Here is a 25,572-nt window from a genome sequence, read left to right as displayed (position 1 = left end):
ACTTTGACATCTAATTAAACAGCTGGTCAGAAACTGTCTTCAACTATGTGACTTTTTTAAAAAGGTTTTAGAGTAGATTATGTTAGTCCCATTTAATCATCTCATTTGGCTGTCAAGAGAATCAACTATAGTAGCCCACAAAAATCTTTCTTCCTACCTCTTAAATGGATGTGTACAGCTACGTACAGAAGTAAAAATCTAGAATGATTAGAATAACAGGCTTTCATAAATATAAGTTTTCATAAACTTTATTACAGAAGAATTCTGCCACATATTTACAGCTGATGTGTGACCCACCTTGGAAAAGGTACTTTAGCTTCGGCATTGTCAAAAATGTACTTTTTAAAATCTATCTGATTTACAGGAGCTGTATATAAATAAGTGTTAAATCTGATCTTAAAATAACTATCAGCAGCGGGGGCTGAAGAAGGAAAAAAGGAGTTCACTGATTCATTGCAAATTATATTAAGGAGTACTATTGTTTTCCATGAATGATACAGGTTGTAAATGTTTTCATTATCCGAGCTGTAGTACTTTAAGAATACATCTACATTTTGTGATTGCAAATTGATTAATTACAGTATGCTGCACTAATTATGTCCAGAAAGTACCATAATTACCAATCTATGTGAGAAAATTCCCAGAAATTTGAGTTGAAATGCAAACAATACATGAAGAAGATTAAAGCTCTCCTATAAAAGTCATTAACAGTGGAGGTATGTTGCACAGTCTGAAATTGGCATCTCATACATTTCTGTTCTTCAAAACTGGACCATCAAACAGTACAGTAATATTTTAAGTCTTACTGCCACAAAGTAATAACTTGTTTACATTTGACTGCACAGCTAAATTAGCTTATGCACAAGGAAATTTTAATATGGTGCTAAATAATAGCCAAGATGGCTTTGTCAGAAACAACTCATGCCAAACCAAAGTAATTTATTCCTGTGACAGAGGAAACGTACCTTTGAACAGGAGATGTAACATGTTTTGATTTGAAGCAAGGCTGTCACTATTTTAAGTGACTTTCCTAAGTAAGCCAAGCAAACATGGTCTAACAATGAATATAAAGAATAGAGTGGGATAACCCAAGTGTATGACACTCTAACACTTGTGTCTCTCATTGACTGTCCTAATTCTGGTTCTATTCAACATTCCCATGGACCTAAAAAAGGCAGAAAAGGGGACAGCAAAGCATCATGGTACACAATTTATACACTGTGACAATGTGCCTCGTGCTCCAGTCTAAGCTTCAAGTCTGATGCTGCTGCATAATTGGATGCTCTGTAAAGTGTAGCACAGAACAGCTTGGGTTGGAAGGGTTCTTCAGTGATACTAATCAGTGTGAAAACTCTCTGTGACTTCAAAACAATAATAATGATCCTCAGAGATGAAATTCAATAAATTCTCAGTTGAAATAATATTCTTAGCACATATGTACAATTACACAGCATGACGTGTTTTCATGAATTCTATGTCAAAGTCTCTACATGTATGAACAGCAGTTTTTTGTCTACAGAAGGGATGAGCTACTTGACATCAAAGAACAATTTTGGTCTAATGCACAAGATAAGGACAATAACTAGAATCTTTAATTTAGCCCAGCTTCTCCCCCATCCCAAGAAAGCCACAAACATAGAAGTAGAAATGAACACTTAAATTATGAGCAGTATTATCAGCTTCGCCAGACCTCCTCTGAATACTCACAGCCAAGGTAAAAACCTTGAGTGTATATATAAAAGATTCAAAGGGATTGTTGACAGAGATCCTTAACTTAAAGGGCCTTAGGAAAACTACTGCATTGAAGTAATTCCTCATCCATTATTAACATTCAGCTGTTATACCCCTTGTATTTTCACTTGTATGAATGACACATAAACTGTGAACTTAACTACCATGAAATATAAATAAGTGTGGTACAGAAAATAAATTTTTCAGCATGCAAAAATCTCTTATAGAAACTGGAATACATAATGGTATGATGTGTAAAAAAAAAAAAGTGTTTCAGAACATTTAGCACTTTTACCTGAGGCACACTTTATTTACTAGTATAGGTTTCAAGGAAAAAAAGGGAGTGAATCACTTGTTCATAAAAATTGTATACAGATGCAATGGAAAAAGTCTTTACAGAAGAAGCTTAATGTGAAAGAGAAATTATATGCAGGTGCAGTTACTTATCAAGACGTAGAATTAAATTTGCTCTTCCACATACCACTATCAAGGCACAAAGTATGAGGTACTCTCAGTATAGGGAAAAAATATTTCAGTTGTGGATTAAAAAATTAATCTGAGATCTAGTTGAAGCCAACTGCCTAACATATTTTTAAAATTCTTATCACTTGTCCTAGAATTAAAACTGAAAGCCTCTGAACAGAACTAAAAACTATGCTAAAGTTTATCTTTTCTGAAAAGAAAATCCCGAAGATATTCTATAACATTGTAAGATTTCTAAACTGAATAGAGAATATAAAGTATAAATGTAGACCTCATTTCCATTTTAAAATAATATGCATGAGATCGATTTTCAGATGTGTACAGGACAAGCCATTACTTCAATGATCCTCTTTATTTTTGTCAGCACTTTTGCCATGTCAAATCTCAGAGCAAAGACTATTTTATTTACACAGCTATACAATTTAAGATTCAGTACTGTTCAGTCCAATGGAAGTTAACTAATTATCAAATCCCCTTTAGAATATAATTTCCAGCTCATACTACTTGATATTCTTTACATCTTACAGTTCACCATTTGATGAATTTAAGTCTGTGTCCAGCACTATACAAGGCAGACTACACCAGCACAAGGTTTCTTAGCTCACTATAGAACTCTGTGAATTTATTAATTTCACTATTTTATTTTTATAACCTGCACTGAAGCAACATATACTTGACACAGTGATGCTTTCCCACTGTGCCATATCTGAAAACATTGTCAGAAGGTCTCTGTGAAGAATGACATCTTCTGGTAAGGAGAAAAATATCCTTGATCATGAGGTATATTAAATTTAATTCTAAGGTGTGGCAGAATGGTGATCCTAAATCAAGCGGAGTGAATTCCCCAAAAGGATAGAAGAATAGGCTGTAGCTGCACAGCAAATGCAAAAGTCTTAAGTCTGTTGAAAGTTTGCTTGTGTTTATTTGCAGACAACTTTGAAATTCAGATTTCTAGTGAGCATTTTAAAGGGGGATAAAACAAGAGTCAAGTAGAAAGACAATGAAAGGGCCTCATGCATTAACATCTCCTTAGGCAGAAAAAACCACAAACCTGCAGCAAAAAGCAACCAACTCTGTCATACCAGAAGTTTCTACTGGATGAAACATATGTGCTTGAGGAATGTGGTTTTCAATATGCAGTACACAAAAACCACAACACTAATAATAAATACTGACCTAGATCTGAATTAAGGAAAATCCTTCATCTAACATTAATAACAAAGAACAAGGTGTCTCAGGCTTTTCTCAAATAAGTCAATAGTTACATCCCAATAAACACAAGGATAGCAACACTAAGCAGGAATAGCCTGATCTTCTATAATACTGATAAAGTTCAAAAGACAACTACATTTTTTGACAAGAAATCAACAGGATTTTAGAACAAATCTCCAGGAAAGAGTAAAACCTGCAGTGCAGGAGAACATATGGCACTCTCCCATCCTCCTTGCTGGTAACTCCTACTACAGCACACATTCCTTCCCAAATGCATATGGATTTTAGCTTTGCTCATATACAGTGCTGGAGGAGGGAGGGGAAAAGACTGAAAGGAGTTCATCTTCCACCCTCCCTTCCTCCTGGAGTTGGAGTTGCACAAAGCTCCATCTGAGCTCTGGAGAGTGACTGTGTATCAGCACCCTGTTACATGTGTGCTCTGTGACCAAGAGGAGCAGGATGAAACACGGACACGCTGCCCCTGTCGCCCCTGGCGTGGGCACTCGCCACACTCGTGTTCCGTCAGAGCGACAGAGGCAGAGCAGCAGTCCAGCCTCAGCACAGCTCAGCAAACAGCGCAAGGGACAAATTTTGGTATGAACTGATTAGATTTGACAAAACACTCTCATGACTACTTCTGCTACTATGTTATCTCTACTACCTTAAAATATGGGCTTCTAAAAATGCATGCCCAGGTGCTACCTGAGTAGTCCCATTTTCCCAACAGTATGCACTGAGGAATTCATCATTCACTCCTCTTTTACAAGACTTTCATTCTGGAAAGCCCATCATGTATGGGGAAAAACTATGGCTCTGAAAAATGAATGAGCTGGACCTGCACATCTGGATTTTTGGCATGAGATGTCTCCCAAAACAACTGTCTTTTCCTTTCTTCTGCAGTTCCAACATGTTTACCCAGCAGATATGCTGGGCATGCTTCAACATGTAAATTACTGATTATTCTAGTAATTGCTCAAACAATCTTTATTGTACACAAAGAAATACCATGCTTGGTTAAAGCGCTTATAAAAGAGTTGCTACCAAAATTTTTCAAAGTCTGTTAAATGAAAACTTGATGAATTTTACGGCATTACAAAACAAGGTCAAGTTAAAAAGATACAGATTTAACTTCATAATTTTCATAAAGTATCACTATCATATAAACTGTTATGAAACCTAGAAAACTGAGCAGCAATACCAATGTCTCCCTTTTTTTGCTGTTTTTGTAACATTAATCTGTATTTTATGCTATTTGTTGCAGCTGTCTTTTTAAAAAAAAAATCAGACTAGCAAACATAAAGCAGTACCTTGTCAGAAGAAAAACAATAAAGGAAAAAAATGACAGTTTAAATAGCAATTAATTCTCTGGGAAAGGCACTGAAAGAGGTCATGGCACAAAATTATTGTGCAAAATCAGACATAGTTTTAGTTAAGAAGCTTAGTGACTTTAAGGACCAAACTATTTTCAGCTAAATATGTATAAGACACATAGTTGTAATAATATTAAATAATTTACTTAAGATAATTCTATCTTTTCCCAAAGAATTTTAAGATATAAAAGGCAACAACTCCCAATTAGGTATTAAAATTCCAGCCAAAACCATTTTATTAAACACTTGTATTACCATATGCTTCACACTAATATTACATGAATTACTGAAGACTGATTAAATATCCATGTGTCTGTCCAAGCAGGTTTCTCCTCAAAATGTGGTCTCTTGCTTTCTCCTGTTTTCAATAGTTGCTTAAAGGCAGTACATTTGAGTGTTTGCCTCACGTCAACTAATTATGAATTCCCCACACCACAGTGTACTACCTGCCACAGAGGGAAGGGAAAAGCAACTGTTTCATGCTCCATTTGCTGTCGACAACATCTCACTGGGGCTGTCTGCTTTGCAGACTACTCTGTGGAACACGTGTCCAGCAGACGCACAATTAATAGTCAGGAGTGCTAACAGATGATCAACAAGAAATATCGCGCCCTTGGCCGAGCCACCCAAAGCCTGAGGCAACACCTCCTCCAGCAGCTGCAGGGGACACTAACTGTTGCATCCCGGAGTTTGGGTTTAGATTAGAGTTTTTAATTTATGTTAAAATAAGTCAAGTTCTGTAATCCCGCGTTTCCCCCGTGTTGTTCCCCCCCGCGGTTTCTGGCCCCACGCTGCCCGCTGCCGGATTCTTACCCCTCTGCCGCTCCTGTAACTACCCTGCCGTCCGGCCCTGGGAAACTCCGTGCTGGCCACCCCGAGCCACACGATCCCGCTCAGCCCAAGGCTCGGTGCCCGCCCCTGCGGGGTTCTCTGGTTGGTCGCGGTTGCTGGCATCACCGCCACGGCAGCCGCCCCTATTGGCCGGCAGGCCGTGGATCCTCTCGCCCCACCCCTCCATAAAACCCTATCCCGCCGGCACCCAGGCGCCATTTTCTCCCATGCGAGTGCCGGGAGCGGTCGCGTCTTTCCATCGAACCGCGCCATGTGTGACCAATAAACCGTTCCTGCCAAGCACGGAGTAAATGGACAAATTCCTTACCTCTTTGCTGGATCCCTAGCGCACGGTAACAGAGGCTGGCCAGCCCACGCGCCCGAGACACGGAGCCGTGTCCGGGAACCCGCGGCAGCAAACCCCGGCAGCACGTGGAAGCTACGCCACAGCCAGGCTCCCAAGCGTGCAGCTGGGGAGAGCAAAAACCCACGCCGCAACTAACAGCAAAGGAGATGGCAGTTCCCAGGTCTGCTGGGCTTGCCTGGGCCATGGGCTGATCTGCAGTAGCATTTCAGATACAAATACAGGGCTCTTAGACACAAATACAGGGTTCTCAGAAGCTGGTGGGCTCAGCTGCGGTCACAGACTGGGAACCAACAGAGGTAATACAGCAAGATGTCCAGTGTGAGAGGACTTCTTAATTTGGATGCTTTTGAAGACATTTTGAAACCTAAGGAAATGGCAATGTAATGGTATCCAGCTGAAGGATGGAGGAAGGCAGGACAACCGTATGCCCTAACCATGGACACATGGGTACTGCAGAGGAAGCTGCTGCTATTGCCACCACCCCAGTGGAGACAGTCAGACAATCCAAATCTGGGAAACAATGACCACTTCATATCTCACTTCTCTGCTTTAATATGATTTGAAGAAAAAAAACTCCAAAGGACAGGAAAAAAATCTTCTCTAACCTCAAACTAATTGAACTTGAAGGTTTTACAGAGCAATAGTTGCTAATATATTGTAACTCAGTACCTCCCCATAACTGCCTCATCACAAAAAGGAAAACCTGTGCATTTTATTTGATCTATTAATAGACACTCCATAACTTCAATATCTGGTACTTAAAAAATCTTTATGTTTTTAAGGCCTGAACCTGATCCTGAATGTTGCAGGAGTTAATCAGAACTGGCTGTGGAGTGAAATGCAGGTGAGACTGCTGCACAGCTGCACAGCCATGGCACAGCCCAGAGCTGGGGAGGCAGACTGCCAGCAAGAGCTGCTAACTGGGAAAGGTGGTGGATGGATGGCAAGGGGCCTTTCCATGCCCAATTAGTGAGTCCCCTGTGCTCACCCCCACATCTGAAAACTTTCTGCTGAACATGAGTTAAAGAACTAAAACTTACATTTATTTTACAATATTTTTTCTACTTGACCTGAAAATATTTCAACAAATGAATAACTACAGTTGAAGATATTACTTGGTGAGAAAATAGAAGCTTCCATAATTTAAGAAAAAAATGTTATTTTCATACAGGTGAAAAAAGCATATTCATAAAACAAGGCCAGTGTTGCCTAATCATTAAAACATAGAAACTTGCAAACTCAAATACTTGGTAAGAACCTACTGCTTACTTGTCATTCAGAACTTCTCTCTATTTGACTGCTTGTGGAATGAGGTTTGCTAATACTTGCCTAAAACACCTACTACACATCCTGCGAGGAATTTTCTAAAGGATGTTGCAAAATAGCAAACTAAATCATTAATGAAAAAGGATCAATATTCGGAAAGTAACATGTGACAGAGGGTCTTCCACACATTTACAACAGTAGACAATATTCTAATACTGAACAGGAAAGTCCTAGATCTCACTTTTATTTTAAAATCCTTCTACTTTCAAAATGTTGCTATTGAACTTGCCCATATGTTCCAATAACTACTCATGAGTCTCATGAGTCTTCTATATTAATGGCAGTTAAAATAGTCTTGGAATACAGATACTTGAAAAAAGTTACTATTTGAACTATGTTAGCACAGTGCAGCTCCATTCTCTAAAAACCCTGTTTCACTGAAAAAGAAACTATCACAACTCGTTACCTCTTTGCCACTTTGCTGCTTTTTTTTTTTTTTTTTTACTTTCAGTATCATTCTTATTTCCCCATACAAAATGTCAAAATGTTTAAGCATCAAGTATCTTAAATGGAGAACATGTTGTACCTTAAATGAGGTACAAAAAATGAAAAGAGCTCAAGTACTGAACAATCAGTCACACACTATCAATATTACCTGCATGCACAATGCTTCAGGTTGTGGGTACTCAGATTCCTAATGGTTTGTTAACAAGATCTCCATATTTTCCCTCTACATCAATACTGGAGTTACATATCCATTTATCTCAAAGAGATAAATAAATAAACATTGCTAATGTTTTTACACTTAAAGCGTATCTCCTCTGATTTAGCATGATCTGTTAAAGCGATGTCAAACATCTAATAAAACAGGTACTACTCTAACTGGCATGTTTCCTTGTTCTTCAATAATCATTTTTTGCTATAGTCACCTAAATAACACACTTCATATTCCATTTAAATTTTGCTGATATTTCTGACTACATGAAATTTTCTTGTGTTCTACAAATTATTTCAACCAGAAAATACACCTAACACAATGTAACACAGTGAGATTAAACGATGGCTGGACATGAAATTTAGAGATGACCAACAAGACCTTTTTTTTTCTTTGTAAAACATTTAATGAATGAGTCATTAACACAAAGGAATAATTAATGGTTCTCTTTTCTTATGGAATTGAGAACACCTTTTGCACCTGTATAATAAAATACAGAGCAAACGCCTGAAGAATTATGCATAGAAACATCTTATTTTTACTTGCAATACTATTTTTTATTATTGTTTTTACAACTGCTCCTAAAACCACTTTAATACGTATTATGCCATACATACTTATTTAATGCACATTTTTAGCCCTTACATGCAGAGGTTGCAAGCTACAAAGTAAAAGTGAACTATACTGAAGTCAGACATTCATTTTAGCTATTCCAAGATTCAAAACATTCTATCATCTGTTCCTATGGAAACTGAAAGGATATTCTAGGTTATATCAGTACCAGCCGAATATGTTGCTGAGAAATCTGTGGTTTATTTTAATCCATAGTTCAGAGGTATAAATTCATGCTTAGTGTTTAGCTTGGTGATTTTGAATTACTGAGGCGTGGTTAACACTTCAGTTCCATTAGATCTTACTTTAAGATAAAACAAACTCCTTTTGGACCAGAATAGTAAAGGGAAAATGTTACAAGGTTCCGTTAATCCCCATGAAGTTTACCGTTCAGATGGAGGATATAACTAATATATATTTGGAAGATATTTTTTGGTTGTTATATGAGCCAAACGTTGCTGCACCACATCGTAATAGAATAGTTCAAGGAAAAAATAATTTAGATTTATAGAAAACTCCTTCAGTAGTGCCATGCACCAGATGGCCAGATGAAGGAATCTGATTTAGCAAGTTAACAAGATCATGAAAATCATAACCATAAGACTAAGGATGAAAAATAAAATTGAATAATGCAACATGAGTATATTTCTACGACAAAGAAACTTAAAGGTTAGAATAGAATAAAACTTGTGAGGACATTTAAACACATTAAGTGAAAATTCTCCATATGTATACAGAGCTACTTTAAAAGAAAGGATAGAAACAGTATAAGTTAGTAAGATTTTAATTAAACAGACTCAAATGCCATTGTGATCTTTTGTAACAAAAGCCAATATGACAGCTATAACATGTTGGAATAAGTCTTCTCTGTTTACATTAGAATTAGAATAAGCAGTAAAATGGGTGGTGAAATTGAATTTAAATAAAAAGCTTTGGATTTCATACTCCATTTTCATGAAACAAAACTAGATGATTTAAAGTCAACTATAGCTACCACCCTCATCTTATGCCAAAAGTAGCAAGCAGGTTCAAATTTTCCTCTTTACAGATAAGACTTCAGTCTTCTTACTCTACATTCAAATAACTGACTTTAAACTGAATAATCAGCAATGCCTTCTATTTCTATACCATACTGCAGTCAATCACTCTATTATGAAATAACTGTCTCAGTCTAGATTCCATCAGGATCTCCTGCAGGGAATCAAGACTGTGGTATAATAAGGAAATATAATAACTACTGCCTAAAGTGTACTATATTGGTTAAACTTTTGACAATAATGAGGTTAAATTCCAACTGCTAGCTTTCAAGATAGAAATAAATGCCAGAATAAAAAGAAAATAAAAAAAAAGAAAGAAGCAATGATTACTTTTTTACTTTAAAAAGCATAGTCTAATAGCATTTCAACTCTAGTTATTCAAGGCTTTTTATGAGGCTAACCAACAGTATATGGATAAAAAGATGAATGGCTATGAGACAGATTTTTTCCTACTTTAGTTGCTATTCTAATGATCATTTTGTAATTATGCACATCTATGCAGTTATGTACATCTACATAAGAGCAATCAATCCCATTGACATGCTGAAGTGCATAAGGGTTTGTAGTATTTAAAAGGTATGAGAAAATATGATAGCTAATATGTAAAAGCAGGAAAGGGTAGGCAAAAACATTTGGAAACTAAAATTGTGCTTTTGACTAGCACAGCACATCAGTGTGGGTAATGTAACAGATTTTAAGCTAAATAAACTAAAGATGAACATTAAAAAGGCCCCTACACAACCACAGGGCACACGAAATGACATCCTGCTACAACATTAGACTTTGTTCTACAGTCAAGTACATCTCCACAGAGCCGACAACTTTAGAAAAGCATATTCATGCACTTGCACAGTCCATTTCACAATGAAGCATTCATCTGAAGATGACACTAAACCATCAAAAACCAGCAGGCATACTTTGATTTAAATCAAAGTGTTTAAATATCATGAACTAGTCTTGAAAAGAGGATGTTTCAGTGCAACACATTGTCTTGCTAAAGTAGGCAAGACTGAAAGAAACTGAGGAACTCAAAATCACAGGCTCCTGCCCAGACAGTCATGCCCCAAGAGCCGTCCACACTTTTGGCACTAATAATTAGAAGCAATTAGAAAATGCAATACTATTATATTTTTCCATGTTTCTTCAAAAAAGTGAAAACTGGAGCCCAATACCAACCATTCTTAGTATCTGAATATCTCAAACATCTTGAAGTGCATTTGCAAATGCTGCCACAGATAGTAAGTGCACATATTGCTTAAGATCCTTGACATTAGATTGAACACTGACCTATGACTGATTTAAGAATAATTTCACCAATTTTGCCATAACCCTGCAGCTGTGGTAGATAAACACTCAGCTCAGAGGGCCCTGAAATGAAATAAATTCTGCAACTTCTTGATGATTGTGTCTAAGTGATGATAACTGGTCAATTATGTACATACATTCCCCTCAAAACCCTTGGGGAATAAGAAACAAGACCTATTAGAGATCCTTGACAGGAGATTAAATGCTGGTCTACGAGAGATCTCATATTAATTTCACCAATTTTGCCATAACACTGCAAGATGTACTACACAAGCACCTAGCTTAGGGACTGAACTGAGATAAATTGAGCAACTCCTGGATAATCACCTCCAGACAACTGGTTAATTATGCAGGCACTTCATTCTCCCATCACTTTTTTCAGGCACTAAACAGCATTAGTCAAGAACACTTATGTATATACATCTAGTGAGCAATTTTTTAATGTAAAAAAAACTGTACTTGTTCCAGAGACAACTGGGAGGACAGGTTCAGTATGAAAAAGAATGCAAAACAGAATAATTCACAAAACAAATTCTTATCAATGAATTACTATATGAAAATTCAAAATGCCCCCAAATATGCCCGAAATAACAACAGTAGAAAGATGTTACACTGTGAATAACTAAGAAATTTTTGTTCGGATCATACTGTTTACCTATTTATCCTGTGTATAAAAATCCAGCATTTGAACAAGTGTCAGAAGTGAAGTTTAGGATTTATTTCTGTTTTATTTTCCCCTCTTCTTTATTCTGCAAGGTTATAATTAACAAAGCTCTTCATTTTGGAAAAAAATAAATCTATGTATTTTTAAAAAACCAGCACATCCAATTTAACAAAGGATACTTACTAGGCTTACACCTATGTCTTTCTTTCTCTAACATGATTAGGACACTTCATTACATGATCACCAAAACAATTTCAATGAATTATCAATGAATTTTACTCTCTCCAGAACCATACTAGGCAGTTAAGTAGATTTGTCCACACCTTATATACGGGAAACTGGGCAATAAAACATCACATAATTTCTCTGGAACCTAAAAAAAAAATTTTTAATTTAAAAGGAAAATTTAAAAAAAAACAAACCAAAAACTCACCAACCAACAAACCCCCCCCAAAAAAAACAAAACAAAAACAAAAACAACAACAACAACAACAAAAACAAACTAGTCAATTAGTCAGATATCTACAGATGCCTCCAGAAGACAAGGAAGGAAAATTTTTATTCTCTGGCCAAATATACTGAATGTTTCTGTAACACACAAAAGTACAAACTGTTTAAAGTGCAAACCCATCTGAATTCTGCTCTCATTTCTACACCACATCCTGCTATATTTTAATCAACATTTAATGATACCATTGATACTTCACAACCTTTATCCTAATTATTACAATTTGTATCAGTAAGGGCACAAGCAAGAACATAGGTCCCTAACGTATTTCACACATGCAAAAATCCATCCTCCTTACACAGAGACCCACAGCTGCTGCTTAAAGCACTGAACCTAGCTCAGAACTAAGGCTACCTTTTAAGAGGATGGAGGAGATGGAAATGCAGCTCTTTTCTGCACACACATGGCCTGGCTCCTCAAGCTACCAATATTGTCGTTACCAGGTGGAGCTAAGTTTGCTTATCCCTGACTGTAAATCCCACACCAAGAGTGGCAATATACAGCAGGATAAAGTTTTCTCATTTTTAAATACAGCAGACACAAAACCGTGTCTGGAAAAACTGCTCTACCTGGAACTGAGCTATGGTAATCTTAACAAATTTCTCTTTTCCCCAGTATTTTCTTATTGTTCACCCCTGTTTTTAACAATATTGCTGTTAAAAACAGGGGTGAAGTGGTACCAAGAGCAAATCTACATTCTTCAGCCTAGGGTCTAATGGGAGCAAAATAAATGATGGGGATGTTTCAGGTTGTTGAAAGATGCAGATATATCTCTTTTTTTAAATTTTAAAGCAGAAAACATTGCTGGCCCTTCTGTTAGAAGGGTGGCTTTTAATCAAGTTCTTGATACATGTCTGCTAAAGCAGTCTTTCCTGCTTCCTATGCTATCTGCCATTAGCCTGCTTACAGTATGAAGGAAAGCTAGCAAGGACCAGAAACAAAGATAAGGTTAGAATCCATTTTCTTTAAATTGTTCTATGGGTCATGAAAGACTGTCTATCTGTGCTACGTACACTAGGAGTACCTAACAAAGCACACAGAACAATAAAAAAACCTGCCTGTAGCCACTGGTACCCGTGTGCTCGGGTTTGCTATTATTTGTATTACTTTTGTCAACAATAGCAAAGAGACCTTTCTCTTTCTAAAAGGATTAGGAAGGCAAGTGTGGTTTGCAGCCCTATGGGAGCCTGCTATGTCTAACACACTGCCAGAAACTTCTAGTTTATACCCAGACGGCAGCTTTAAAATTCCACCAGGAACAGGAGTGGAAGGCTTCACTTCTAAAGCAGTCGATGGCTAATGCCACATTTCCAAAGGGGGAAGAGATTTCATTTTTTCTGAGAAATACACAAACACCATGGTGGTGGACATGCCATAAAAACATGAATTATGCTGAACAGAAAAAGTCAATATATTACTTGGGTTTAAGTATCTGCTTTCATGTGCTACTGTTGGACATTATTTGGGGGAATCTGTGCACAGCTCACTAGCATGTGACTTCATTAAATAAACAATCAAAATAACAAAAATAGTCTGTATCCAAATCAAAGGAGATAGATAAAAACAATAAATGGAGCAGTTTAGACTTTTTAGCTCTGTTCTTTTGTCAGAGTAACTTCTAGCAGTATCTCTGAAAAAAAAGCTGAGTTCTAGAAGACATTCACCAAATTCTAATGACTTTTGTTTAAAAATAAATACTTCCAGTCTTACTTTTTAAAATGTATTTCCACTTCTTGCTTCTCTTCTAGGTGGACACTAAAATACTCTAAAATGAGACATAAGGGTAATTTTTCTCTTAAGGCGTTGCTGAAAAGTGCTACAGCTTGCTCTTATGTAGGCAACTGATCTCTACTATTTACATAGTAGATGAAAACAAGGGTGGAAAGTAAAACTGCATTTGCAAATATGAATATCAAATAACTGAAGAACCACCTGGATAAATACAGATGCACTATTCTCAAAGGTACAGACAGTCACCAGAATATGTACTGGCAGGAAGACAGTTCATCTGAGGAATTCTTTAGTACCTAATACAGGAGAAAAGATGAAGGTCCCATGTCCTCTTTAAGGAAATTTCAAGGGTTGGAAGGTATAGATGTAAATCAGCTTGTCAATAAAACACAATAACAGGAATCAAAGACATGCTATTCACTAGTCACATTTCAAATTTTAGATTTCTTGGACAATGCCTGCGTATGTATTTTCTAAAGCAAACTATTGTTCTCAACATTAAATTCACAAATCATATCCAAGAACAAACCTGTGATGCATAACCCAACACCTCCTCATGAAAACATCCCCATTTCTGAAATGACTAAGCACTAATAATTTTCTTCCAAACACTCCTCTATTTGTTGCAAACAGGCCCCTGGCTAAAGCACAACAGGCATATACTTTAATAATCTCTTGATTACCTGGAGACAGCCTGGAACACCTAATAAATCTGTCTATTTTTCAGGTGGAGTGGGATTGATTTCCCCAGGGTTTCTTTGTCAGTTCCATTTTAGTACTTAATATGAAGAGAAAATTATCAGAGAAGGTCAAATCTGACATGAAAAACTAGAATGAGTTCATACTGATGAAGACTTTTGCTACATTTAAAATAAATGTCCACTTGCTTTTTCTTAGGCCCCATCTTCCGTCAATCTTTATTTAATAACCTATATGCTTCATAGCTTGCAAAAAGTGCAATCACAGCTTGGCAGCATGCTCAAATAGCCAGAAGTTTCAACACTGGAATCGTAATCAAGTGAATAATGGGGTGTTTTTTTCCTACCACTTTGTTATCAACAAATAGTCAAAAGATATTTACCACAATCATGACTTCTTACTGCAAAAAATTAGTTGAAATGACAGTAAAAGTTTGAGACATACCAAAAAATTTTAATCCTCAATTGTTTAATCAAGCCAATTTATTCAATAGGTTTTCTATTCTGTATACATTCAATTTTCATGTCAATCTACAACAGTATAAACAAATGCTATCCTGACTTGGAGAGAAGTTTAACACTTGGTAAGAATCAGGATAAAACTGTCTTGTTCAAAGCCTCTTTGTTCTCTAATTTAAGATCCAAATTTGATAGAAACTTGTACCTCCTCTCACTCTGGTAATGAGGATTTAAAATATTTTTGTTTTTGAAGAATATTAAAAAGTATAGACAAAGGAACACTAAATTTTACAAAGGCAAGAAAACAGCAGTAAAGATATTGCTAATAGTTAATAGATGTAGCCAAGTTATTAAGATGTCAATGATTATATTTAATATGAATGATTGTAATTATACATATTCATTTTTATTTACCTACAGTGAATATTTACCTCAAAGTTTAAACTGCTCTTTGAAGTTTTAATGCAAATCTTTCAAATCTTTTCAATATATTTCTGCATGGCTAAAATGCAGAAATCTTCTTACAGTTTTAAGAAACTGCATTTCTCATATTTCTCTATAAAGCTTGGCAACATTGGCAGTGCTGTATATGGTGTTGAATGCATCAAGCTTTTATGACAGTGTTTACGGTTTATCTACTTTCTTCCAAATTACAGGGTCAGATCCTGCAAAATTTTATTCTTGCAAATACTGTACAAGACCAGTTTTGTCAATTTATTTGAATATAGTCATGTCTGAAAATTTCTCACATAGGACTTTTTTTTGTTTAATCGATGCTAGACAGTGCTACATAAAGCAAAAGAAATCAAGCTCAAATTCTTTTACACTTTACTTTCGAAAGGAAGTCAAGAACAAAGTTTTACCTGAGTTTCCACACCTTGCTCAAGCAACCTTTTAGCCTGGTTTTCCACCTCAAGACGAGCTCTTGCAATAAAAAGCAGGTCATTTTCAATCACTTCTATTCCAGACAGATCTATCCCTTGGGAAAGATAATCTATAAAAGCAACAAAACATTGATAAGCATGACATAGGATAATGGAACATTTTAAGCATGTTAAAACATTTCAAAGTTACAGTTAATTCCAAGGGACATTCTTGTATACATTTGACAATACAGTACATCAAAGCAATATCTTATATCAGAAAAACTGAAAATCAGAGGATTATTACTTAAGAAAACCTGGATATCGAATACTTCAATATTGCATTTACTTCAACGCACTTCTCTACACCCAGAGACTGCTGAAGAGTTCTAGGAACTGCAGAATCAGAATCACGGGTCAAAAAGGGGCAAGAAGTCCTATCTTTGTCCCAAAGAATTAAGTAGATCATTAAACTTGTCTAACCAGATGTTCAAATAAGTGTAATTTGCTCCAAGATCTGAAATTAAAGATGCATTAAAAGGCTCAAATTATACTTCATATATTTAAATTGCACTACTAAACATTTGGGATCAAAGATAAAAGAATGGTACAAAAAGAAGATAAAAGAATTTTTTTTTCCCTTTTTAATTACAGAATCATCACAAAAATTTTTACTATTGTGGAAAGCACCATCAGCCAGGTAGCTAGAGATTACTGGGCTGGACTGGCAACTGCAGCAATAAAATCTATTCAAATTCAGCTTTTCTCAATGATTTTTTTTCATCCTTTTTTATCTTTCTGGATTTAAATTTATCTAATTCTCCATGACCAGGTAGCCTTCATCTTTACACTACTATTTATCACCAAGATAATGCAAGACTTCTCTCATTTACACAGTTTTCAACATTTTGTTTAATGGAGCAGGTTTTGCACTGCTTTTTTGGAAAGATCAAATAAAACTAACAAAATAATGACCAAGGCATTTCACACAGTATCAGATTCTCCCTTCATAAGATGATGTTCCACTATTTCCATTTACAACCAGTCCTCTATGACTTCCTAATAAAGTTATCTTCATTTTAGTCCTCACAGTAAGTTTATTAAGGCAAAGACTTAAACATTTTAACTAAGCTAACTGAACTTTTACATCTTTGCCTAATAACCTTTTACTTTAGTAGCCATATTTTTTTGTTTATTCACAATGAACTAATCTAACTCTCAGATTAATTTCAGCAATCACATGTTCACAACTGAACACAACATTCCAAGTGAATCATTTCTCAGCTATGTAGAGAACATCCCTGTATACCTGCACATGAAAAATACCATATAAGAAGTTGAAACAAAAAGCTAACTGAAATACTGCATAAAGCTTAGTAAAGGCATAAAGGAAATCATCTCCCTTAATGGCACAGTATGTCAAATAGGTTTTAGTCTACTAAGAATAGGCCTGCAAATGCTTTTCTCTTGCATCCCGGGCTGGGTTTTAGTTAGGGGTTCTGATATATGTTAGTTAGCCAGTTCTGTGTACCCCTGTGTACCCCGATGTTCCCCCCACGGTGGTCCACTCCAGGTCACTTACCACTGGAGCATCCCCATGCCAGTCTTGAGGTCATCCCCCTATCCACTCCTGAGAGTTCTGTGTCTGTTACCCCATCCCTGCATTCCCTATTTGTCCCGGAGCCCTGTGCATACCCCTGTCGTGTCCCCATTGGTTGCCGTGGTCCACGTCACCCACACGTTGCCTGTCCCCATTGGGCGAGGGGGGCTTCCTCCCTCATCAGCCCCGCCCCCTATAAAACCCCTGCCCCTTTGTTCCCCGCCATTTTGTCCATGTGGGCGCTGGGGGCAGACACTGCTCTCCATCGCAGCCCCACGCAACAATAAACCTTCTCCAGCCAACCTGCAGGACAGGGTGTGCCTTCCTTCGCCTCTTTGCCTCGCCCCAGCGCCGGTTACAGAGCGTGGCCGGCCCCCGCCGGTGCACTGAACGCTACAGCGCCCGGGCCGCGCGGCAGCCTCGGTCCCACCGAGAAGCAGCGCCTTTAGCCGGGCTCTCCAGAGCTGCCCGGGACTGGGGAAAAGAATGCGACGCCACGCTTTTCCCTGCACTCATTTGTTTAAAAATGGATCAGAGGGGTCAAAGGTCAGCTGAGCAGTAGGACAGCACAGGCAATTCATGAAGCCCTGTGTGCTGGTGTGTTTGCAGAGCTGCTTTTGCAACGGGCCAGAGCAGCCACACTTACCCCTTATTTCCCTGCAACTTTCTGCTGTGACTAAGCTGCATCTCCGCAGCTGGTCTGGTATACGAATGCATTAAAACTAATACTGAGCTCCCAACAAGTTCCAATGAGCAAGTGTCTTGAATGTGAGGGCTAATCTTCTGACCCCTTTCTTTTAGCTGCACAGAAAAAAAAAGGAGGAAAACACTACCACAGATTCACTCTACTGCTATAGTAAACTCTGAAGAAGTTTTTTGGCAACATGAGATTAAAAAAGGTGCAAATATTACCAAATATTTATATATATACCACAAATACAAAAACTGCTGTGTAGTTCACTTATGGCATAAAGTCATAATCTGGAAGCCCAGGCTGCCTAAACAAAACAAAATTAAAATATGGTTATTATCTCCTAAATCCACAGAAAAAGATACCATTTCTTCCTGCTGTGTTTTATCTCAAAATCTAAATTAAGTCACTTCACGTGCTAAAAATCTAATCCTTCTGATGGTTTTAAGAAAAGAACAGAAAGACCATGCTGCTTTGGCTTCTCCAAATACCTCCATCTGTATCTCTGACTGGCAGCCACCTCCTGCCAATCTGTTAAAATCTGCAACTTTGCTCCAAATTTTCTGCAATCCTAACAAAACATCTTAGGACAATGCATTTCAGCAGGACTTCAATACAGTGAGCCTTCCTGTAGGTTCAGTGGCTACTATTGTAGATGCTCCTAGTTGCTATTCTAACAGTAAGGAAGCTCTAGAAATTACTCGGTCTTCAGAAGAAAAGCAGTTTTCATAAGGACAGCAGGTCTATGTCAGAAACACCTGCAAGTGCTTTCCTGCCATTCTTATGTGAGAACAGAAGCTGTAACACAGGCAGGCTATGTGCCTTTTGATAGTTTTTGTCATCTATACAGATAACGTAATATTAGAAATCTCTACACTTGTGTGCTCTCAACAGTGATGTTGCTACCCTGGACAGCACAATGAAACCAAGCAGAAGGACAGTTGACATAGGAGCAGCCAGATCATGCCCAGAATACCTGTGCATTTAAGATCTGATTTATTTAATACATTGCAGAGGAACTCACACATTCCAACCAGGCAGTTTTAGTTAGTAAAGAGACTCTGTCAAGTGAATACAACAAAAAAGCTATTGGTTATTAACTCAGGGAGTAGCCAACATAGGATTTTGTTTCAGGCGCTTACTCATGTGATCATTTTTCTATTTCTTGCTATGCAAAGTCAGTCAATAATACTGGTCACGCTCAGAGGTGAGTGGGACATGGGCTGTAAGGTACTTGTGTCTTCTCATCAGGAATTAACCAGAAACAATGGCTCACCCCTCAGCTAGCACAGATTCTGGAGACTGGTGTCCAGTTTAAAGCATGTCAGCTCTCCATCAGCTTTAACCTTAAAGCTCTGCAGTAAAACTATTACTGTAATAATTGTAAAAGACTTAGTGAGCATGTATTTATGACTGACATCTCTCCCTTAAGAGATTTTAAAGGTGCATATATAACATTTTGTTATCTTTGGGAAGATTTGTGTTTTTAACAAATTAGAATCTAGTATCTTGTACCACCATATGCCAGGGCTGGAGCAGCCACCAAGACTCTCAGCAGCACCACAGGCTGCTCCAGCCACTTCTCAGCACAGCCAGGGAGCAAATTAGTGGAGGGAGGTACAGTCCTATAACCATTCCTGTACCTCTCATCCCTCTGTTAATTCTACCTCTTTATATAGATTTGAGGACATAAAGGCAAATACTTAAATCTCTCATAGGGTATTGGTATTGCTTCCCTTCTTATCACACCCTATTAAACTTGGAAAGCACAGGTGGAACTTACTTGCTAAGAACTTTAAATACAGACTGGCTACTGAAACATTTTCTTGAACAAAATACTGTATGTCAAGGCACAATACACTCTAAGACCTAGCAATAAGTGACACATATAATCTACTTCAGCCTACCAAAGGGTTAGCACTTCCTATTTTTAATAAAACAACTATTTTTGTCACTACAGTACAAAATTTTCTTGATTTACTGAACTTGAACAACTTTTCTAATCTACTGGTTAAGATGCTGCTTGAAAACGCATTTTTTAAAAATAGTATTTCCCAGATAGTTATGTAAGAGGAGTTTCATAGACAGACAAATCCAATATGCAGATAGAACATTAGACAGAAAAACAGTACTTTGAGCAACACAGTTGCTCAAATGACTCACCAACACAGATTCTTTCTATTATGTGATCTCATTTTTTAACCTCAAATATTCTTTGTGATAATACAGGATCAAGATTAGAAATTGCAACTTTCTGTAAGCATTGAAATATGTTTTGGAACAGAGATAACTATGATGCTAGCACCCTTAGGAGCTCCACAAAAACTGTATTACATTCTTTATATAGACTGAACTGATTCTGAGCTTTTGCTAGAAATTAGAGAATCAGCAGAAGACTACTGAGAACAATCAGGTGCACTAGCAAAGCGGAAAACAAAAGACAGTAATAAACCCATGTGATTAAGCTGCATGACTCAAGAGGCTACTTGAGTCAAAAGAGAAACCCTTCTGTGCTCTGAGAACCAACCTCAGTGACACTAATAAAGAGGTGCAAAAGAGGAAATTAGAACATCCAAAGTGGATTCCCCAGAAGCGAACACCTAAGGTCTGCAGACATGTAACTCCCCTCAAATGCAAGAATCCAATGACAAATTAAGAGGTGTTCCATGGGAGATTGGGAATGGGGGGAGAGGGTATTAATGGAAAATAACCCATTCCTGAAATTTTAAATAAAATCATAGAATGATAAAATCACAGATCTTTGTTTCCCTGTTTGAGGAAGGTTTGAGGTGTATTTCTCCTGCATTGGTCATTTGTTTTACTTGATTCTGCAGTCTTGCAGATAATGTTGGCAATATCTGTACCCTAAGAATATACTGCTATTTTTCCATAGTGAAGAAAAATTACAATTTTTGAAGAAGTTACTAATTTAAATTCTAAAAAGTCAACAGGTTTAAATGATACCCAAGAGTTCTGCTGGGATTTAAGTATGCAGAAGAAGAGAGACTCCATGATTTATCAAGAACTATTACAGGAGACTCATGTGTGCATTGGTAGAAGATGTTTATGAAGCTGAAGCTAAACTGCTATTGGCAATATTTGTTTCTGTTATCTTCCATGGTCTTAACTGAAATGTTAGTTACAGCAGTAGCTACTGGACAGGAAGGACATCCTGTTTGCTTCACCTGTATCTGAACCAACAACCCAGGATGCTGCTTGGCCAAAATATGTCAATTGGTTTGTTTTGGTCAATGCAGCTAATTTAAAATCAAAGCCCTGAAAAGACAGCCTGAGATCCCAATAGCTCAGGAGAAGACCAATGCTCACCCTTTGATGAAAGCAACCTAGGGTTTTACATTATATCTCTAGTCTCAAGGTGAAATAAGCAAATACCCTACCTTAAAAAACAGAGGTCTGCTGCTTGGAGACACTTAAATTTGCCACACAATTGATGCATATAGAGCAGGTGGGGAATAGCAAGAGCAGGCAAATTTCTAAGTGTTCAAACTAGAAGCTGATGCCTCCAAAAAGAACCTTTGCTTCTGTTCTGTTTTAATCAGACTAATTCTCCACTTAAGCAGAAATGACTGTCCAACACTCTGCACCAGGCACCAAAGTACTTGCTGAAGCAAGCCTCATATTAAGCATTTAAATCAAGTGAAAGCGATTCCACTACTGCTGCTATTAAACAACATCTTACAGCTATCTTATGCAACTTGAGCTCTTCAGAAAAAGGTGTTAATTCTTATCAAAACTTCATAGATTACAATGCCTTGTAAAGTGTTCAAAATAAGGATGTAATTGGTCTATACTAGGTGCCATACACAATGTCATGTATTTGGAATATACTTTTAAAATTATTAATTTTGAATATTAAATTATTGATTTTGAGGTTTTTTTTTCCTGCAGGTATTATTAATTCATTATTAAAGAGGAAGAAAAAAATATTTTATTAAAATGCCAGTTAGTTACAAAACTCTTTCTTTTCCTATACGGCAAAATTCCTGCCAACGTTTCTTCAGTGAAACAACAGAGAATAAAATCTGTCTGTGTCACTGGAGTGCCATCAAGTTCCTATGAAATCTGGTCCTTATTTAAGCAATTTCTACCATCTTAAAAATTAACAACTTGTATGCATAATACATAAGATTTCAGTTTTTAGCTGTTTGAGCAACATTAAGTGAGTGAAAACTGTCCTGCTGGAGACAGAAACTGAGTGGGGCCCCTTGGCTCTGTCTTTGTTTGTTTTCTCAGACAGCACATTAACACACTCTTTCTGTTTAAGTCCAGAAAAGGAAATATTAGACAACCAGTTATAGTCTCTGCTAGATGTCTCTAGTGAAGGGGAAAATGAAAAATAAAAACAAAGCAAAGCACTTCTCAGCTCTTCATTTCAATCCAAGACTGGTTTAATTTTAAAGAAATCAGGTCAACAGTACCAAAAACAAACTGGTGAAAAGCACACAAGTCAAAGAAAGCAAAACTTTAAATGCTCATTTAAACACAATTATCTTGTACTGTAAAACAGACCTGTCATGTAGGTTATATTATTACAGAATGGTTTGGTCAGAAGGGGCCTTTAAGGAAAACATAGTCCAACCCCTCTGCATGGGCAGGGGCACATTCCATGCTGTCATGTTGCACAAAGCCCTGTTAAGCCTGACCTCGAACACTTCCAATGATGGAGCATCATCTTACCTGATCAAAGCTTTACTTCAGAAGAACACTGAGAATTCAACACTAGAATTCAGAGACCATGTAGGTATGAAAAAATTGAACATTTTCTAGCATGTAAAAACAAAGGGAAAAGTTTTAAGTGTAAAGGCAGGTTGGAATAAGAAAGAATAAATTGTCATCCTGCACTTGGGATCAGCTTTGTTTCCTCCATAAGATTGTTCGTGTTTTTTTAACAGAATATGGTTTATGTTAAAATATTTACTAGTGCTTTAATAATCATCTATGTCCAATCCTATCTACAGAGGAAGCCTGCTGCTTCTCTCCATACTGCCTGCAAAAATATAAAAAAACACACACCCTGAATTGAGAACAATTATGGGGGAGCAGGGAGGAAGACTGACTAGCTATTTTTAAATTAAATTAAAGCTGCATTTAAGTTGTCTTGATGGAAGAGTTAATTCCTACTGCTCTCTGGGCTGGAAATCAGATGCCACGCAGGATCTAGAACTGATGGAAATGAGTTTGATATCTATTTTTATCATCATCACTGACTTAACAATGAGCACCAAATTTTGGAGACATTCCTGTGAAAATGCCATGATTCAAAAAATAGCTTAACACACCAAGACAAACACTACTTAGGTCTAATCACAAGTTATACCACACAACTCCCACACTCACTTAGGCCTAAAGCAAGAGTTGTTGAACTCCTTTAAGGTTCCCCCTCCCACGCACCATTAGATCTCCCCCATCCCTCCCCCTCACCCTTGAATACAGACTCACAACCTTACTTCACCACGACCTACTAAACCTGCTACTTTCTTTTGTGCCCTCCAAGGGGAGCAGGCAGCAGCCCCACATCCAGCTGGTGGCTGCTTAATGCCATTGTTAGTAACCTGGGTGACAGGACAGAATTAACCCTCTGTGAGCTTATGGGTGATAGCAATTTGAGGAAGTGCTCAGCGCCCTGGAGCGCGGGGCTGCCATTCTGAAGAACCATAGCAACCTTCAGGTAAGGACAGAAAAAAACCATCATGAAGGTCAACAAAAGTGAGTTAAGCCCTGTTCACCTGGGATGGCACAGCCCTGTCCACACAAGCAGGTGGGTGCTCACTGGCTGGAAAGAAGCTTTCAGAAAGAGACCCAGTGGACGGAAAATTTAACTTAAACCAGCAGTACATCCTTGTGGGAGAGGCTGCCGGCTGCGTACCGGACTTGTTGCATCCTGGGTTTGGGTTCAGATTAGGGGTTCTGACGCACTGCCACTCAGACTGGGTGTACCCCAGCAGGTTGAGGGAAGTCATTATTATTATTTGGCACTTGTAAGGCCATTGTACTCCATGCCTCCCAAGAAAACAGAGGCATTGACAAATGAGTCCAATAGGGAACCACCACGACAGGGGACTGAAGCATGTGAGTGTAAGGAGAGGCTGAGAGAACTGAGTCTGCTAACCTTGAACAGAAATGGTTAAGAAGAGATCTAACTGCATCTTCTGCTGCCTGACAGACAGGCCTTCCTCAGCGGTGCACAAGAGATACAGGCTACAGCATGAGAAATTCTAGTTAGACATGGGGGCAGAATGCTGTACTTATGGTTCCATACACCTTACCCATGGAGGATATTAATCTGCAGGAATGTACACATTGTATTTTAATATAATTAAAATTGAAACAGTGGAACATTAGGATCTAGAACTCTAAAAATCACCGTAAGCTTCTTAAAACAGGCTGGTTTGAGAAAACTCCCTCAAGAGCTCCCAAAACATTTTCAGTAACGAAAACTGCATTTTTTTCTAAATTCTCTGTGATAAAATACGCATGAAGAACTGTAACATCCATGCCATTCATCAATAGTACTTGAGTGGAACTGAAACCAACTTCACCCTTAGTATTGTATCGTAGCTATGGCCTAGAAATCAGAAAATACTCAAAAGAAAATTTCAAAATGGACTTTCAAAATTAAATTTATTCTGGCAACAATGCAATAATACCTCTACAAGTCAGTACTCCTCTTGGTCTTTTTTTGGAGCAAAGTAAAAATAAAATATGTTGCCAGTAAAAATCTAGTTGTCCTATTTCGGTTTTGAACAGACTTCATAGCATCACAGATGCAAAGCAAATGTACAGCATGTGTGAAAGAGGCAAAAACAGAAAGGGGGACAGAAAGGTAGAATATGGAACAGGAGAGAGATGTAGCCCAAGTGGGGCATTACAGAACAAATGAACTTCAGCTTCAAAGAGTTGAGAATAACGGAATGATGAAAAATAACAGACAGAAAATTATGAAGGAATGTAGTGAAAGGATAAAACTACAGAGTCGTTCATACAATTTGGTTTTATTAATCTGTAAGAGTAATTTAGTGCCACCATATGCTTTCCACCTTGACAACTTCCTCCCCATCTAAGTCCACAACTTTGCACTGCTTGTTCATTAACAAGGCCAATGGTAATGCTCATTTGTGCTCATATTTCAGGAGAGCATCCAAAACTGGAAAACAAAGAGGTGATTAAAGCTTGTTTTTAATAAATTTAATGGAGACAGTAATCAGGATTTTTACTGTCTTGAAAATATTTCTTGAAATCTCAACAGGTGAACAAAAAGCAGCCCTTGAAATGGAGCCTCATATCAGTACATAAAATGAAGCAGGATGAAAAGAATGTACTCTCATATTTATCAGAGATAATTGCATTGAAAATATATTGCAACTGCACCATAAACACATGTAAAAGAATTATGCCAAATGGAGTGGAT

The 25,572-nt window shown here is 37.5% G+C and overlaps 1 protein-coding gene and 1 long non-coding RNA gene across 2 annotated transcripts in view; one reads left to right on the top strand and one right to left on the bottom strand.

Moving 5' to 3' along the window:
- Window positions 1-25,572, bottom strand: part of COG5 (component of oligomeric golgi complex 5) — a 174,040-nt gene that overhangs the window by 85,588 nt on the left and 62,880 nt on the right. Inside the window, exon 7 of the mRNA XM_053943076.1 lies at window positions 15,853-15,983. Coding sequence (XP_053799051.1) covers window positions 15,853-15,983 — 131 coding nt within the window. The remainder of the gene's footprint in view (window positions 1-15,852; window positions 15,984-25,572) is intronic.
- Window positions 23,842-25,550, top strand: LOC128788198 (uncharacterized). The gene is made up of 3 exons (XR_008430987.1): window positions 23,842-23,922; window positions 25,295-25,323; window positions 25,411-25,550. It is a non-coding gene; the product is annotated as an uncharacterized LOC128788198 (long non-coding RNA).

Source organism: Vidua chalybeata, chromosome 5 (assembly GCF_026979565.1).
Source record: "Vidua chalybeata isolate OUT-0048 chromosome 5, bVidCha1 merged haplotype, whole genome shotgun sequence".
In the NCBI taxonomy this organism is placed as follows: Eukaryota; Metazoa; Chordata; class Aves; order Passeriformes; family Viduidae; genus Vidua; species Vidua chalybeata.
This window is presented reverse-complemented; position numbering and strand designations above follow the sequence as displayed.